The sequence below is a fragment of the Cetorhinus maximus genome, chromosome 12 (assembly GCF_964194155.1).
Source record: "Cetorhinus maximus chromosome 12, sCetMax3.hap1.1, whole genome shotgun sequence".
Taxonomy (NCBI): Eukaryota; Metazoa; Chordata; class Chondrichthyes; order Lamniformes; family Cetorhinidae; genus Cetorhinus; species Cetorhinus maximus.
Window position 1 is genome coordinate 111,910,727 of NC_135890.1, and position 17,639 is coordinate 111,928,365.

The window sequence follows — 17,639 nt, forward strand, 5'->3', positions numbered from 1 at the left end:
CGTATGGAGGGAAAAAGGAATAGAAAGTTATGTTGATGGGGTTAGATGTTGATGGGGTGGGAGGGGCTCTTAAGGAACATGAACGCCCGTGTAGACTAGTTGGCTGAATGGCCTGTTTCTGGGGTAATTCTACACAATTCAATACTAATGCACTTGCAATGGTGATAGCGAACAACCTCAATCATCCACAATTCTCTTCTTTCCACTTGTTCTTACCCACAAGGGTTTCTAATGGGAGTAAGTCCAGCAATGCTTTTGTGTAAGTCAGTTAATTAGCAACGTAGGGGTTGATGTGGCACTTGGACATCACTGCAAGCTCAGATGTTAGCATTTATGTTTCAAACATCTGATTTTCAAAATGAGAAAAGAAATATAGTTCATGCTAGAACTTCAGTAGGTAACTAAAATGCACCATTTGAAGCTTAAAAACTCATGTGTGTTTACATAGAAGCAGGAATAGACCATTTAGCTCCTTGAGCTTGTCCTGCCATTCAGTGGGATCATGGCTGATCTGCAACCTAACTCCGCCTTCGCTCCATATCCCTCAATAGATTTTTGTTATTCAAAGATATTAATCTCAGTTTTAAAATGTAGAATTGATCTTGCAACAATTGCAGTTTGTGGAAGAGAGTTCCAAACTTCTACCACCCTTTGCTTGTAGAAATGTTTCCCGATTTCACTCCTGAAAAGTCTGGCCCTAATTTTAAGACTGTGCCCCCTAGCTTGCCGAAATAGTTTCTCTATATCTACCCTATCTGTTCCCCTTAGTATCTTGTAAACTTCGATCAAATCACCCTTCGCCTTCTAAATTCCATGTAATACAACCTTAGTTTGTGTAATCTCTCCTTGTAATTTATCCCTTGGTGTCCAGATGTCCTTCTGGTAAATCTACACTACACTCTCTCCAAGCTCAGTCGCTGTTAGGTAAAGTCACCTCTTTCCTCACATGAACCCACCTGTTGCTCGCACCGTTTGCACACCATGTTACTGGTCAGTCGGCCGTGGAACGGATGCTGAGACCTCCAGGGACTTGGTGGTGGCAGCAAAGGCCCTTAAATAATCAGAGAAAATGTGAATTAACGGTGATAAGATTTGTTTTACCTCCTGCAAAACACATCAGGAAACTTAGTGGAGTTCAATTTTAATGGCTGCTGTAAAAAGGAAAAGACACAAAACGATCCCAAAGAGGCAGATGGAAATTGAATTGCGATAAACGAAGGTTGCATGAAAAGGCTAATAACAAGTAACTAACTATCAGGACTTTCCTGTGTAATCTTTGGACTGAGTGCATCTGCACTCCAATTCGATAAAGAAACATTTGTGACATCTTGCAGAGAATTTTCTCAAGGCGAGGCCTTTGGTAACTTTTAGTCACCAGTCTCATTATCACTTTACGTGACCCAGTGTCAAAATTTGTTTGATAAATGCTGGTGAAGCACCTTGGGACATTTTACTAGGTTAAGGGTGACTTTTAAAATAAACATACAAGTAACATGCTTTTTAAAAATTGAACGCAGGGCTATTTTTTTCAGCTCAATATTCAAAGCCACAGTCACAGTGAGCCTTTATCATGATGTATTCCTTCAGATCAGAACTCAATCCTACCATTTTCCAATATATGCAGGCAGCAAGTGTTATATCTCATTGCCTGGAAAATTTATAGCTTTAGCCTCTCCAGTCACGCCGTTATCATTGCTCAGTCCCCAGCTGGGCAGAGTTATTTACTAACACAGTTGGATTGAGAACATACATTACTGAAGTTCAATTTAGAACAAAGATTTTTTACCTCGGCTCCTGCAGCTCAGCTGATTTTCTTGCGATTCTGGCGGAGTCTACAAAACCAGAGATACAGATTACCAAAGCTGGCGCAAGGCAAAATACTTTTTGGTTTAAGGAATTTGTTCATTTCAGTCAAGAATCAGGTAGGAAAAACATGTGTTTCAACAGGGTTTGAAATGACCTTGTGTTTGGGGTCTTTGTCAAAAATGCACATTGGGGTCTGGTTGCACAAGTGTGAGTGAGTGACCTTTTGTGAACAGGTAACACATTTATAGTCTGGTATTCTCTTAGGTTAAGTGTATTTGGTACCTGTAGCATTTAGAACAGCAGTTGTACTGTTGAGTATCCACTTAAACAATGGTATAGGCCGGGGCAGGAGTTGTCATAATTATACCACTTTGCACCCTGAACTGTATATCATGTCCCTTTCAATGACCTACATTGCCTCCCAGTCCGCCAAGATTTTAAATTTAAAATTCTAATCCTCATGTTCAAATCATGGCCTCACTTCTCCCTATCTCTGTGACCTCTTCCAGCTCTACAAGTCTCCAACAACTCTACATTCCTCCAATTCTGGTCTCTTGTCCATCCCCCCACTTCCCTCACCCCACCATTGGCAGCCATGCCTTCAGTGGAGTAGACCCTACGCTCCAAAGTTCCCTCCCAAAACCTCTTCCCCCTCTCAGCCCTCCCTTAAGATGCTCCTTATAGCCTACCACATTGATCAACCTTGTAGTCACCCACCCCTATATCTCCTTCATTAGCCTGTGAAATGTGTTGGGACATATTTTCACATTAACTGTGAGTTGCTGTTAAGCTGCTTTATTTTACAGGCAGTGAAGGAATGTAAAGTGAGAGATATAATCATAACTCACTGAATTCACAGCCTCAAATCCCAGCTCATGAATACATAAAAACCAAGCCATATTATTCCATATGAGTGAGCAAGCTTAACTTTTTATCAGGCTCTGATTTTAGCTAACCAAGCCCAAAGTTTTCCCTCACTGGGCCCACACACTCCCACCACAGGCTGAACTGGGCTGGATTCCTGGGTGGTCTTTGCCCCTTTATTTTCAGTGTCTGCAGGAAATGGGAGGTTGTCCCTCTGACTTCTTCCTGCTCAGGGAAACAGGTACATCTTCCCACCCCATTCCCCTTTCCCTCCCCATTCTCCGTTCCCTCCCCATTCCCCTCTGGGCCCCGTATAAACCATCTCCTGTTATTTTCAAAATGAATGGGGAACCATCTCAAGTTAAAGAGTGCGGGATGAGTTGATTGACTTTTAATCTCTCGGCTCAAAGTGAAGCAGCAATATTTCACAATCTGGTCAACCAGTTTTAATACACATTTTCAACACATGGCTCATTATCAAGAAAATACCCCCCTCCCTCCTCTTCACCTGAGCAGCTGCAGTGCATGTCTGCTTGAACCCACTTTGAATTAAAACATGCTTCATAAACGTGAATTACTTCCAAATCCTTCCTGTGGAAAAATGCTGAAACACAGCAACAATTGCAATCGGACTATTTGGCGCTTGTACACAGTTTCTCTTTAAAAGCCCAATTCAGTTTTTGGACACAACAAAAGGGGGTAGTGGACTTTCTTAAAGCACAACAAGCCCCGCTCACCACGTGTCCTGTACTTACGTTTGCAACCACTAGAACACAATCCCAGTGTAAAAAGCCATTTTACCTCCAGAGACTGAACGTCGAATAAATGTGCAACTCGAGGCTGACGATCCCGCTCATCTTCCAGAGCCGCGGTGAGAACGTGAAACAACTCGTGAGCGTCCTGCAAACACAAGACGAGGAGAACAGCACTGCTCAGTGGAAACAGGAAAAAGGGGTCAGGGAAAGAGTGAGATGTGACAGAAACGAGCACTCTTGTACGCCAGAAGGAATGGCTTAGGGTGGGCTTTGGCAGGAATTGACAAGTTTCCCATTTTGCCAGGCCGTTGTTTAAAAGTAGAAGCATGTGAACATAACACAGAACGCAGATATCAGTCATAGAAACTCAAAGAGCCAATAGCTTTCAGTAATGGTACAGAGGTGAAATGACGTAAATGACCCTCAGTATTGCTATGAATGACAATATAGAGAGCAGGACATTCTTTTGGGGGAGGGTGAACAGCCAGAGGTTGTGATCCGCATTGGGACCAACGACATAGGTAGGAAAAGGGATGAGGTCCTGAAAGCAGATTTTAGGGAGTTAGGAAGGGAATTAAAAAGCAGGGCCTCAAGAGCAGTAATCTCAAGATTACTCCTAGTGCCACGTGCTAGTGAGTATTAGAATAGGAAGGTTGAGCAGTTAAACACCTGGCTGGAAAAATGGCGTAAAAGGGAGGGCTTTAGATTTCTGAAGCATTGGGATCGGTTCTGGGGCAGGTGGGACTTGTACAAGAAGGACGGGTTACACCGTAGCAGGACCGGGACGAATGTCCTCGTGAGGAGGTTTGCTAGTGCTGTGGGGCAGGGTTTAAACTAGATTGGCAGGGGGCTGGGAACCTGGGAGGAAATTTAGAGTGCAGAGGAGAAAAACTGGCAGTGGGAAGTAGTGAAGTATCAACTGATAATGAGGATATATCAGAAAGTAGTATCAAAGTAGATAGAATACTTGGAGAGTTTGGTAGAATTAGAGTGGGCAACAATAAGTCGTTAGATGGGGCCAGAATATAGGCAATAGTAAGTCATTAGATGGGGCTAGAATAAGGGGGAAAGTAAAAAAGCCTAAATCAGGGCTAATGGGCATGCAAGTGACTGCATGGACTGTGGTTAATAAGATTGGTGACCTGCAGGCACAGGTGTACAAATGGAATTAGGATATTATTGCTATAACAGAGACCTGGCTCAAAGAAGGGCAGGACTGGGCGTTAAATATTCCTGCATACAAGGAGAGACAGGAAAGGGTGAAAGGATGATAAGTGGGGTGAGTGGGGGGGTGGGAAGAAAGGGTGGCAAAACTGATTAAAGATGGCATTACAGTACTGGAGAGAAAGGGTGTTCCAGAGGGGTCAAGGATGGAATCTCTCTGGCTAGAGCTAAGGAATGAAAAAGGTGCAATAACATTGATTGGTGTAGTACATAGACCACCTACTAGTGGAAGGGATGTGGAGAAACAAGTTTGCAAAGAAATTACAGAGGTGCAGGTTCAATTATCCAAATATAGGCTGGGATAGGATTAGTACAAAAGGACAAGAGGGGCGTGAGTTTCTGGAATGTGATCAAGATAATTTTCTGCAGCAGTATGTTTCCAATGAGAGGACATGCATTTTGGGACTTGGTTCTGGGGAATGAGTTGGCCGAAGTGGATCAAATATCAGTGGGAAAACCTCTAGGGGACAGTGACCATGGTATCATAAAGTTTAGGTTAATCATGGAAAAGGACAGGGAACAATCCAGAGTAGGGATAATTAACTGAGGGAAAGCCAATGGGATGGGAAGGCATCCAAGTCAAGTGAGTTGGAATCAAATATTGGCAGAAAAGACGGTGGCTGAACAATGGGCCACCTTCAAAGAAAACGTATTGCAGGAAATATCAAGGTGTATTCCCTTGAAGGGGAAAGGTAGGACAAATAAATCCAGAGTGCCCTGGATGACGAGAGAGATAGAGGTGAAGATGAAAAGGAAGAAGTGCGCGTACAACAGATGTCAGGTAGAAAATACAATGGAGAATCAGGCTGAATATAGAAGGACCAGAGGGGAAGTGAAGAAACTAATAAGAAAAACAAGGAGAGAACATGAAAAGAGGTTGGCAGCAAACATAAAAGGGAATGCCAAGGTCTTCTATAAGCATGTAAATAATAAAAGGGTGATAAAAGAAAGAGGAGGGCCAATTAGGGGACTTGCATGTAGAGGCTGGAGAAATAGCGCAGGTGTTGAATGAGCACTTTGCATCTGTCTTTACACAGGAAGAAGATCCTACCCAGGCCGAGGTGAGAGAGGAGGTAACTGCTACACCAGAAGAACTTACAATTGAGAGGAAGGTACTGTTGGAAAAGCTATCTTTACTTAAAATAGATAAGGTACCAGGACCGGATGAGATGCATCCGAGGGTACTGAGGGGAGTGAGAGTGGAAATTGCAGAGGCACTAGTGATCGTTCAGTCTTCCTTAGACACAGAGGAGGTGCCAGAGGACTGAAGAACTGCAAATGTTACACCCTTGTTCAAAAAGGGGTGCCAGGATAAAGCTGGCAACTACACACCAGTCAATTTGACCTCCGTTGGGAAGCAAACTTCTTGAAACTATTGTCGGGGATAAAATCAATAATCACTTAGGCAAGTGCAGGATAATTAAAGGAAGCCAGCATGGATTCATTAGGGAAAAACATGTTTAGCTAACTTGCTGGAGTTTTTTTGAGGAGGTAACAGAGAACGTTGATAAAGGAAACACTGTTAATGTGGTGTATATGGATTTTCAAAAAGCATTTGATACAGTGCCACACAACAGACTTGTGAACAAAATTCTAGGTCATGGAATAAAAGGGAAAGTAAGCACTTGGATAAGAAATTGACTGAGTGACAGCAAACAGAATTGGAGGAAGGTTTGCAGTAGAGTTCCCTAGGGGGCAGTGTTGGGACACTTGCTCTTCCTGATCTATATTAATGACTGTGGTGTGCAGGGCATGATTTCAAAATTTGCAGATGATATGAAGATTGGAAATGTTGTCAACTGATGGGGATAATCTTGAACTTCAAAAAGGACAAGACATGTTGGTAGATTGAGCAGGCAAGTGGCAGATGAAGTTCAATGCACAAAAGTGTGAGATGATTCGTTTTGGTAGGAAAGAAATGGAGAGACAGTACAAAATAAAGGGAAAGCCTCTAAAGGAAGTGCAGGAACAGAGGGACCTCGGTGAGTACGTACATAGGTCATTGAAGATGGCACAGTATGTTGAGAGAACAGTTAATAAAGCATATAGTATCTTAGGCTTTATTAGTCGGGACATTGAGTACAAAAGTAAGGAGCTCATGTTGAACTTGTATAAGACACTAGTTAGGCCTTATCTGAAGTACTGCGTCCAGTTCTGGGTGCCATACTTGAAGAAGGATGTGAAGGCATTGGAGAGAGTACAGAGGAGATTCATAAGAATGATTCCAGGGATAAAGGCCTTTTGATGTCCTACTGTTTACCTGCTCTTCGAATGAAGACATTTGCCATTTGTACATCCTCAAGACTTCCAAGAGACTTCCTGCATCCACCACATCCTCTGCAGTCTCGTCCCCATTGGATAATACTGGCAGCAGAAAAGGAGAAAATAAAACACGCAATGTGCGACTATCCCCTTGCCCCTCAATTCACCCAGCCATCAGGAGCACTCAGCCATGCACCTGCACCACAGCTCAATGGAAATGCAGCATTTCATCTAAAGGAAGGGGGTCTTGCATTTCTATAGCACTTTTTATCTCAAAGCATATCACAGACAATGAAGTACATTTATACGTCTATGTTGATCAATATGCTTTGCACATACTGACAAACAATTGGCAAGACTTATAGGAATTATGCTGTTGAATTCTTGAACCTGCCAGGAAAATCACACTGCATTTCAAACCACTAGCAAATGAAATAGTCCAGTCTGTTGTAGGTAGAGAAAGGTTTATTAAAAAAAGTTGCTCACTATTCAATCCCTGGGTTGTGCTGAGTCAGCTCACTTTAATCGGATGACAACAGAGGCACCACAATTCACCTCAGTGCTGCTGAGCTGGAGAAGGGAAGGACAATCAGTTCAGGTCCATCAGTTTCTGATGTTAACCAAGCTGGTTGATGAAGCCGAAACCAAGACACCGAGTTTTTCTTTATTAAGAGAGTTAATTGACTTATTCAGTCTCACAGCTCTCCTGCCACACAACCCAGTGTCCAGCTATCCCCTGTTTATATGCTCTTTTTAAAAAAAAAACAATGAAATAAACTATTAACAGGAGTGATAGCCCCTTAAAGATGCACTGTAACAAAAAGAAAACATACAAAGGAACCTTGTCTAATTACATTAAAATGGTGTTCCTGGGACTGATGATGCACTCCAGCAGTGCCCATCGGTCACAGAAAGCCTCAAACATACCAGCGGACACCTCGTGTTCTCTCTCTATGGACACCCGGGCATGAACATAGCCGCGGAAGAGGGGCAATCGGGTCTAACAACCCCTTTAGCTGCCCGCTGCCTGGACCTGTTAATGGCCACCTTGACCAGGCCCAGGGGCAGGCTTACAAGAAGGTCCACCACCCTGCCTGCCACCCCCACCACCCCTGCACCAGGTGGCCAATGATATCCCCTAATCATATTCTCTTTTAATACAACAAATGGTCAATAAATCAAACTAACGAAAGTGGGGGGTGGGGGCAGGGTAGACAACCCTTGATGGGGCACTGTAACAAAAATCAAAACATCAAAGGAAGCTTACAAAATCAAATCAAAATATTGTTCTCGGGGGTGATGATGCGCCCCAGCCCCCGCGGTGCCCACCAATCGCAGAAGGCCTCAAGGTGGACACTGCGTGCTCACTCTCCAAGGCCAACCAGCCACAGACACTGCTGTGGTAAAGGGGCAGGTAGTCAAGTCGGATGAACCCCTGCTGCCTGGGCCTGTTGATGGCCATCTTGGCCAGGTCCAGCAGCAGGCTTACAAGGAGGTCCTCCCCACTGCCTGGCCCCCCTCCACATCAGGTGGCCAAAGATATCCCCCAATTATAGACTCTTCTAGTGAAATATCAATCAATAAATTAAACAAAAAAATCAATAGATCAGAGGGGGTGAAGACCCCTGGTGGGGCACTGTAACCAAAACAAAACATCAAAGGGAACTTACGAAATCAAATCAAAATATCATTTCTGTGGGGCAATGATGCACCCCAGCCCCTGTGGTGCCCACCAATCACAGCAGGCCTCTAGTGTACACAGGGCCCTAGTGACAGAGCAGGTGAGTGGGACTAATTGGATAGCTCTCTCAGAGAGCTCCCTCTCCAGGGCCACCCGGCTGCAAACACAGCCGCAGGAGGAGAGGGGCAGGCAGTCGGCTCAGACAACTGCCCGTTGCCTGGACCTGTTGATGGCCACCTTGGCCAGGCCGAGGAGCAGGCTTACGAGGAGGTCCTCTGCCCGCCCACCCCATTGGCACCAGGTGGCCAAGGATACGCCCTACTTATAGTCTCTTTTGAATAGAACAAATGACCCATCACCTGTTTCGCTTAACATTAACAATAGAATTGACATAACATTAACAAACCTTAACAATGCAATTGACAAGGCATTAACATCTGACTGCTCCCCATTTACCCCTGTGCGTGGTTATCAGATCAGGCTTAGTTGTGGTGGCAGCTATGTTCAAACGTGAAGGGTACCCACTTGGCAGAAGGGTTGCGGGCTCCCACTGGACTGCACCCAAGCAGGAGTTGGCACCCTTAGGAGAGAAGGCAAGGAAATGGGAAAGAACAAATTGCTGACTCCTGAATAGTTCAACCTTTAAAATGATTCTGTTTTTTAACTTTAACCAACAGAAGAAAAATGAAAGAGATCCTGAAATAGAATGGACAGACAGAAATCCACAACCATCGAATCACACAGTACAAAAGGAGGCCATTCGGCCCATCACACTCGTGCCAGCTCTTTGAAAAAGCTATCCAATTAGTCCCACTCACCTGCTGTCACGAGGGCCCTGCAGATTTTTTTTCCAAGTGTTGATCCAATTTCCTCTGGAAATCATTACTGAATCTGCTCCCACTACCTTTTCCTGGCAGAGTTAAGGTTGCACCTTTCACCAGAACTATTTCATCAGAACTCCTGACAAAGGGTCACTGACATGAAATGTTAACTCTGTTTCTCTCCAGAGACGCTGCCTGAACTCCCTAGTTTTTCCAGCCTCTTTTGTTCTTAATTCAGATTTCCAGTATTCGCAGTATTTTGGTTTTGTCTCGTTACCCCTCCCTCACTTTAAGAGTCTCCAAACGAAGCTGCTGAGAACCAGCATCTTACTCCAAGTCCGAACCCAGGAAGTACAGAATGACACAGTTCTGTGCCCATGAATTCTCTCAACGAGCTTCTGGGTTGAAAGACACCAAGTACAGGGGAGACACGCATGAAGAAAATTATCCACAGAACCAATAGTTTCCAAAGATTTTTTTTGTGAACAAAAATAACAAATCTGAAATAAATGCAGAAAATACAGAGAGTAGCCATTTAAGATCAAACCCTGAACGAAACATTATGAAATCTGGTCAGTCATTTGTCTTTCATGAATGGTAGTTGAATAACCCTCAAGGAGATAAAGGAGGGACTTTGAGAGACTGAATAAAACAGTGGGTTAAACAAAACTCAGCCTTGGCTGAATGCACAGTGCAGCGTGTGTGCCATCGACAAGATGTACTGCAGCAACTCGCCAAAGCTTCTGCGACAGCACCACCCTAACTTGAGATCTCTACCACCTATTGAGATCTCTACCACCTAGAAGGACAAGGGTAGCAGCTGCAGGGGAACACCACCGCCTGCAAGTTCCCCTCCAAGTCTCACACCTTCCTGACTTGGGACTATATCACTTGTTGCTTCACTGTCGCTGGGTCACAAACTGGAAGTCCCTTCCTGACAGCATTGAGGGTGTACCTACACCACCTTCTCAAGGGCAATTAGAGATGGGTAATAAATGCTGGCCTAGCCAGCGAAACTCGTATGCTATGAATGATGATAGAAGGGCACAATGCTATGACCAACCTTAAAAGGTGAACATGTAATGGATATTTTTGTTGGTCAAGATTGCTTTTGCTACTTCTGACTTCCACCAAAGAAAAGGACCTGCACCTTAGCCATTTCAGAACTTTGATCTTTACCTTGTCCCCTTCCCGCTCAGTATCTCACCTCGGAGTAATCGGAGAAGCGTGACAGAGAGATATGGACAACGCTCTTCCTGTGGACTGTCCAGGTTGTAACGCCTGGTAAAATCATCGAGCCAGCGAATGAAGGACGGACAAGCAGCCAGACCCTGGACCAGGGAGTTCAAAAAGCAAGTGTTTCCAAGGTTCAAGAGGCCCGGAACTAGGCCTGGAAAAGAACAATATCCAATGTCACAATTGGCTCTTAGCAAATTAGTTAATAAACTGCCCCATTAATAAAATCAGGCTGCTTAGAGGCGTCACAGCCACAATGTTTAAATCACTGCTCCTTTTACGTTGCATACATCTCAAAGCTTAACAAATCTAAATGCTCTGATTTAGCACAGGTCCATCGAAGAGATAAAAACATTCAGAACCGTCCTTTCCAGGCTTCCAGTGAGTAAGAGGCACAAGTTCCTTTGGCACTAAGGGCTGGATTGCCAGGGAACGGGAATCCACGAGCAGTCCAAGTCTGGATATGAGCCAAATCTATATATTTTCTTTTGAAAAAGTCCTGCGTATCTGTCACACCACATTCAAAACACTTTGTTGCAAATGCAAGGCAATGATTAAAATAAAAGCAGGTCATTTCACCCGGTAAGTGGAAATTTACAAGGCATTTACTGACTTCTAATTGACCTGAGGAATTATAAAATTACCTACAATTACTTGGGTTCCCACGGACAGTACAGGAGCAGTGGTCTTAAAGCAGCAGGGCATGTTAACATCTACATATTACGAACATGCTGCAGTCCAACCTTAAGCAATATTCGTCCGATAGTAAATAATAAAAGGAAGAAATCCACATTCCCTGACTGAGAAGCCTTGTTATCCAGTCCTCCTCCACCCAGCCCACTGTAAATACCGCTCTTCTGAAGGGAGCGTAGAGACAAGCTAGAAGTTTGAGTTTTGTCTCTCCGAATGTTAATTCGGCTGCTTCACTCTGTCAGAATCGATGTCTCCTTCAAGCTACTTTGCCTCAGCGCTTAAGAATTTTAGAGTGTGAGGTGGGGTTGGGGGAGGGGGTGGGGGGTGGTGAGGAAGGGAGGAGAGAGACAGAGAGATAGAGAGAAAAAGAGTGTCTTACCATCAGGATTACTTTTAAATATTAAACAGTTACAAAAAATCATGATTTAACATAAACCATCTTTCTGTTTTGCTCCATCCATGCTGGTTGATTGTTTAAAAACACTTTTTTTTTGCTTAAATGTGAAGTGATAATAACACTAGGGGAGCGTTAGCTTGGCAAGGTTACTGAGCCTGACCATTTGACAGAGCTGAATTAGCTGAATTAGTCAATGCTGAATCATCCTCCCCTGATCGATGACTACAATAATTCAGACCTTAACAGCCGGTCGACCTCACTGGCTCCTTGAAGACAACACATCCTGACAATGCCTTCGGAACGCACTGGTCAAGAAAAGGGAAGCGGAAAGTGTCTTGTTCGTTTTGTGAATGTTTCCGCTCAGGGCAAGGGATGACAGCTCTAGGACGTGGAACACTCTCCTACTGCAGGTGCCCAGTCTCTGCAGCAAGCACTCCGAAGGTCAGGTGCTACACAGTAAGATGCTGAGAGAGGCACATATGCCCTGTATCAAAATTGGAACATCACACCCTACTGTACCAGTTGAAACACTTATCCACCCTATGATGACCAATTAATGCCCAAACATGGGGGGCCTACAATGACTGTCACTGGGTTTGAGACCATCCAAACCCATTTTAAATAGGATCGGTACAGCCAACAGGCAAAAAGAGATGCTCAATTTTTCCCACTCTGAGCCAGATTCAGGGAATAATACAGCAAAGTAGGAGGCCATTTGGCCCATTGTACCTGTGCTTGCCTTGTTTTTTTTCTTTATTCATTCACGGGATGTGGGCTCAGCATTTATTGCCCATCCCTCGTTGCCCTTGAGAAGGTGGTTGTGAGCCACCTTCTTGAACCACTGCAGTCCCTGTGGTGTAGGTACACCCACAGTGCTATTAGGAAGGGAGTTCCAGGATTTTGACCCAGCAACTGGTAAGAACGGCGATATATTTCCAAGTCAAGATGGCGAGTGACTTGGAGGGGAACTTCCAGGCGGTGGTATTCCCATCTATCTGCTGTCCTTGTCCTTCTAGATGTTAGTGGCCGTGAGTTTGGAAGGTGCTGTCTAAGGAGCCTTGGTGAATTCCTGCAGTGCATCTTGTAGATGGTACACACTGCTGCTACTGTGCATCGGTGGTGCAGGGAGTGAATGTTTGTTAATGTGGTGCCAATCAAGCGGACTGCTTTGGCCTGGACAGTGTCAAGCTTGTTGAGTATTGTGGGAGCTGCACTCATCCAAACAAGTGGGGAATATTCCATCATACTTATGACTTGTGCCTTGTAGAGGTGGACAGGTTTTGGGGAGTCAGGAGGCGAGTTACTCGTCACAGGATTCCTAGCCTCTGAACTGCACTTATAGCCACAGTATTTATATGGCTAGTCCAATTCAGCTTCTGGTCAATGGTAACCCCCAGGATGCTGACAGTGAGGGATTCAGTGATTGTAATGCCATTGAACGTCAAGGGGCGATGGTTAGTTTCTCTCTTGTTGGAGATGGCACTTAATTGACAAGTAACATTCGTGCCACACATCAGCCCAAGCCTGAATGTTGTCCAGATCTTGCTGCACATGAACATGGACTGCTTCAGTATCCGAGGGGTTGCGAACAGTGCTGAACATTGCATAATCATCAGCGAACATCCCCATTTCTGACCTTATGAAGGAAGAAAGGTCATTGATGAAGCAGCTGAAAATGTGTGGGCCTAGGACACTACCCTGAGGATCTCCGGTTGTGATGTCCTGGAGCCGAGATGACTGACCCATGTGAAAGAGCTATCCAATTAGTTGCTCTGCCCTGCCCTTTTCCCATAGCCCTGCAAGCTTGTCCTCTTCAGGTATTTATTCAATTTCCTTTGGAAAGTTTCTACTGAATCTGCTTCCACCACCCTTGCAAGCAGTGCATTCATATCATCATAACTCGATGCATAAAAAGAAATTCTCATTTCCCCTCTGCTCCTTTTGCCAATGAACTTAAATCAGTGTCCTCTGGGCTGTCCTGCCGCTAGAAACAGATTCTCCTTTTTAATATATCAAAACCCTTCGTGGTTTTGAACACCTCTGTTAAATCTGTTCCCTCTCTTGAGGAACCAATGAGGGAATGGGTTATTTTCGATCTAGTGTTGCGTAATCAGACAGGGCTAATTAGTAACCTTATAGTAATAGGTCCTCTGGGGAAGACTGATCATAATATGTTAGAATTTCAAATTAACTTTGAAAATGACATGGTTAAGTCCAAAACCAGAGTCTTAATTTTAAACAATGCCAATGTCGGAGGTATGAGGGGTAAATTGGTTAGGTAGATGGGGAAATTAGATTTTAAAATGTCAATAGGTAAGCAATGGCAAAAATTTAAATGATGCTGAGAGTTTGCTTCTGCTGGCCGGGGAGTCTAGAACTAGAGTTGCAGACTTAGAATAAGGTGTCAACCAACTAGAGCTGAAATGAGGAGAAATTTCTTCACTCAGAGGGTTGTGGATCTTCAGAATTCTCTGCCCCAGAGGGATTTGAATAGTATACTCAAGACTGAGGCTGATGGGCTTTTGGACGCTAAGGGAATCAAGGGATATGGGGATAGAGAGGAAAATGGAGCTGAGGTAGAAGTTTAGCCATGATCTTATTGAAAGGTGAAGCAGGCTCAAGGGGTCGGCAGGGTTAACTTTTGCTGTTACTTTTTATGATTTAGCCTTTATTCTAAGGAGAACAATGCTAATTCATAGAAGCAAAATGCTAGGCTCTTCCTACAACTCTCCTAATACCTAAAATTGGCGAATTAAAAAAAAATCATTAATGTTAATCATAACCATTTAATTTCAAAAGATTCTGATAAAAAAAAAACACCCCCTTTAAATACTTGATATGTGCTAGGGAGACCAGATGAGGAAAAATAAACTGCCAAATGACATAGATCACAAGGCACAAATCAGAACGGCCAAATGCAACCAGTTTATTTCTGAGCAACAGTATCTGTCAATATTTGTGCATAGTTTACATTGATTTCTAAAGCTATATCAGGCAGACAGTAAACTTGGATACAGGCTGCACTCACAGTAGCTTCGTACGCTTAGAATTCACAACAGAAAAGACACATTCTGCCACATCAAGCTATGCCAGAAGTCTGGGAAAAAGGGGTTGAGACTGTTTAAAAGTAGCTATCTGTCTTATATAATGGAAGGAGGCATGAATGCTCAGGCTCAAGCACTGGCAGAGGTGGGACACGTGGTGAGAGATGATGGCATAGTGGTAATGTCACTGAACTAGTAACCCAGAGGCCCAGGCTAATGCTCTGGAGATACAGGTTCAAATCCCGCCGCAGCAGCTGGAATTTAAATTCAGTTAATAAAATCTGGAATATAAAGCTAGTCTCAGCAATGACCATGAAACTATCATTGATTGTCATTAAAACCTATCTGGTTCACTAATGTCCCTTTAGGGAAGAAAATCTGCCATCCTTACCTGGTCTGGCCTACATGCAACTGCAGACCCACAGCAATGTGGTTGACTCTTAATTGCCCTCTCAAATGGCCTAGTGAGCTACACAGTTCACGGGCAATTAGGAATGGACAACAAATGCTGGCCTTGCCTGCGATGCCCACATCCCATGAAAGAATAAAAAATAAAGACAGTCAAACAGAGAACAGAGGTCATAAAATATAAGAAGGGAAAGAAAGGGTGAACACTTCAAGTGATTTCTGACAGTCACATTCTTCTTGTACAGTACCTTTCCTGCGTTTCTTTCTCTCGGTAATTGGTCCCCACAATACGTAGATGCTCGCTGCTAAGGCTGCAGCTACTCCTCCAATAACACCCCAGTTCTTCATCATTCTATTTCTGTAAAATAATAAACTGATTTTTATTTTCCTGTTGCCAAATCTCACTCCTTTCTCGACAGCACCTCTCAAACCTGCAGCCCTTCCGCCCCATCAGGGCGAGGGCATTAGGTGCATGGGAACACCACCACCTGCAAGTTCCCCTCCAAGCCCCGCACCATTCTGACTTGGACATATATCGGAAAATACATTGAAAGCAACAACTGCATATTATTTTTGCCAGCAACAGGCCTTTGGAGTTAATTATCAGAAAATTATCCAGATAAGTGAATAATACAAAGTGATTCACAAGATCACTGCAGTTGAGGAGACCTATTCTGCCCATTTTAATTCACCCATTCAGAGGCATCCTAACATTTAACCCACTCTAGCACTCATTTATTTCTTAAATTCCAAGAATTTTACCTCACTACTCTTTCTGGAAGATTACATCTTTCACAACCTCAGTGTGTTGAAAGCTCTTTACTGCTAATTAAGTATCTTTTGAAGTGCAGCCAAATTGCACACAGCAAGCTCCCACAAACAGCAATAACATAACGACCACAAACAGGAATAATATGACAGCCAGACATTTCTTTTTAGCTGAGGAATTGGCCAGGGCAATTGATTTCCAAAAATTCTCAGTATTCTATAACTTTCAGTTTAGACAGCGGCACCTTCCCTCACGCACTGCCCTTGTTATAAAAAGGGGGAGGCACTTGTTGATTGTCAGAATGCCACGGGTGCATTCGGGCAATCCGTCCTGGCACCCAGTGATCTTCTCAAAATACTGTCTCCAGGAACTCGAGCCATCCACCTGGTTCAAAAAGTTCAATCCTTCGTCAGTGCTGAGTGCACAGGCTCATACAGCACCTCGGAGGAAGGCATTCGGCCCACTGAGCCACTGTTGGCTCTCTGAAAGAATGGGCGGGTTGGTCCCAATCCCCCCCACCCCCACCCCCACCCACTGAGTGATCTCAGACGGGCTTGGGACAGCTGCCCTCTCAGCAAACCCCCAAAAGGAGCAGGATAGCAAGAGGAAAACCTCCTCCCCTCCTCCTACCCCCTGGAAGGAGACGCTGAACCAAAACAAACTGAGCCGCGATGCCTCCTGCAGTCGAATAGCTCGTTGGCATTCCCCGCCCCCCCCAAAAAAAAAATTTATAAAGAGCGGCCCACCGCGGGTTTAAATGAAACGGTTGCGGTCTAGGGGCCGACATTGCCCGGGTTTTAACTATCAAGGTGCCCGGGAGCAGTAACCACCACCCCCCCCCCCGCCAGGCGAGGATGAGCGTCCCCGCCCCCTCGCCCCACACCCACACACACACACACAGGCCCGGCCTCACCTCACCTCACTGCCGCTCCGCTCTGCAGGAACTCCCGGACCAGCCTGTCACCAGCCTCCGACCGGGCCCCGGCTCCACTCCGCATCCCCCTCGCTCCCGTCCCGGCGCACGCCTCCCAGCAACGGGGGTGGATGGGAGGAGGGGGAGGGGAGGGGGGGATGGGGGATATAGGTGGGGGTGGGGGGAAGGGGACGGGAGGAAAACCCCCCCCCCTTCGGGCGGCGGATGCGGAACCAAAAGTCGCACCGACAAAACCTGCCGGAGAGCCGCCCGGACTAAAAAGCTGCCAGCACCCACCCCCGCGCGCCAATGAGTGTCCGAGCAGACAAGCTGGACCCTGTGGAGGAGTGCGAGTGGGGTGTAGTGTCCGGTCCTCCCGCCCGCTGGGTGGCGCTGTCAGTGTTTTCCCCGCCCCCCTTCTCCTCCTCCTCCTCCTCCACCACCACCTGGCCAAGGAGCAAGGATCCCATCCCAACCCAGTTAGGAAATGTCAGGCACTCTCCACCTGAGAGAGATTTCTGAGGAGTTTGATTTGGAAACTCTTAAATGGTGATGATGGGGATTTATGTGAGTTTCAGATAGCCAGCCGATCAAGGAAAGCCATCTTTGTAGGGATGTCCATTGATGGGGGAGATTCAATGCTGACAGAATGAGTAAATTTCCCTCCTGTATGCACATAATGTCGATCAGCACCCCACCCACCACCTTCAGCATTCACTCCTTCCGCCACACCGACGCACAGTGGCAACAATGTGTAAGATGCTCT

At 45.1% G+C, this 17,639-nt stretch overlaps 1 protein-coding gene across 2 annotated transcripts in view; it reads right to left on the reverse strand.

Annotated features, from left to right (window-relative positions):
- The window catches only part of usp30 (ubiquitin specific peptidase 30), a 37,582-nt gene extending 20,582 nt beyond the window's left edge, over positions 1 to 17,000 (reverse strand). The window contains exons 1-7 of one of the 2 annotated variants that reach the window (XM_078554439.1): positions 16,879 to 17,000; positions 15,440 to 15,549; positions 10,621 to 10,803; positions 6,910 to 7,013; positions 3,472 to 3,570; positions 1,787 to 1,832; positions 957 to 1,051 (exon numbers count right to left, since the gene is read on the reverse strand). In XM_078554439.1, the coding sequence (XP_078410565.1) occupies positions 957 to 1,051; positions 1,787 to 1,832; positions 3,472 to 3,570; positions 6,910 to 7,013; positions 10,621 to 10,803; positions 15,440 to 15,549; positions 16,879 to 16,958 (717 nt within the window). In that variant the 5' untranslated portion in view covers positions 16,959 to 17,000. Of the gene's footprint in view, positions 1 to 956; positions 1,052 to 1,786; positions 1,833 to 3,471; positions 3,571 to 6,909; positions 7,014 to 10,620; positions 10,804 to 15,439; positions 15,550 to 16,873 lie in introns of both variants that reach the window. The other variant, XM_078554440.1, reaches the window with a different exon arrangement.
- Between the last annotated feature and the right edge of the window lie 639 nt (positions 17,001 to 17,639).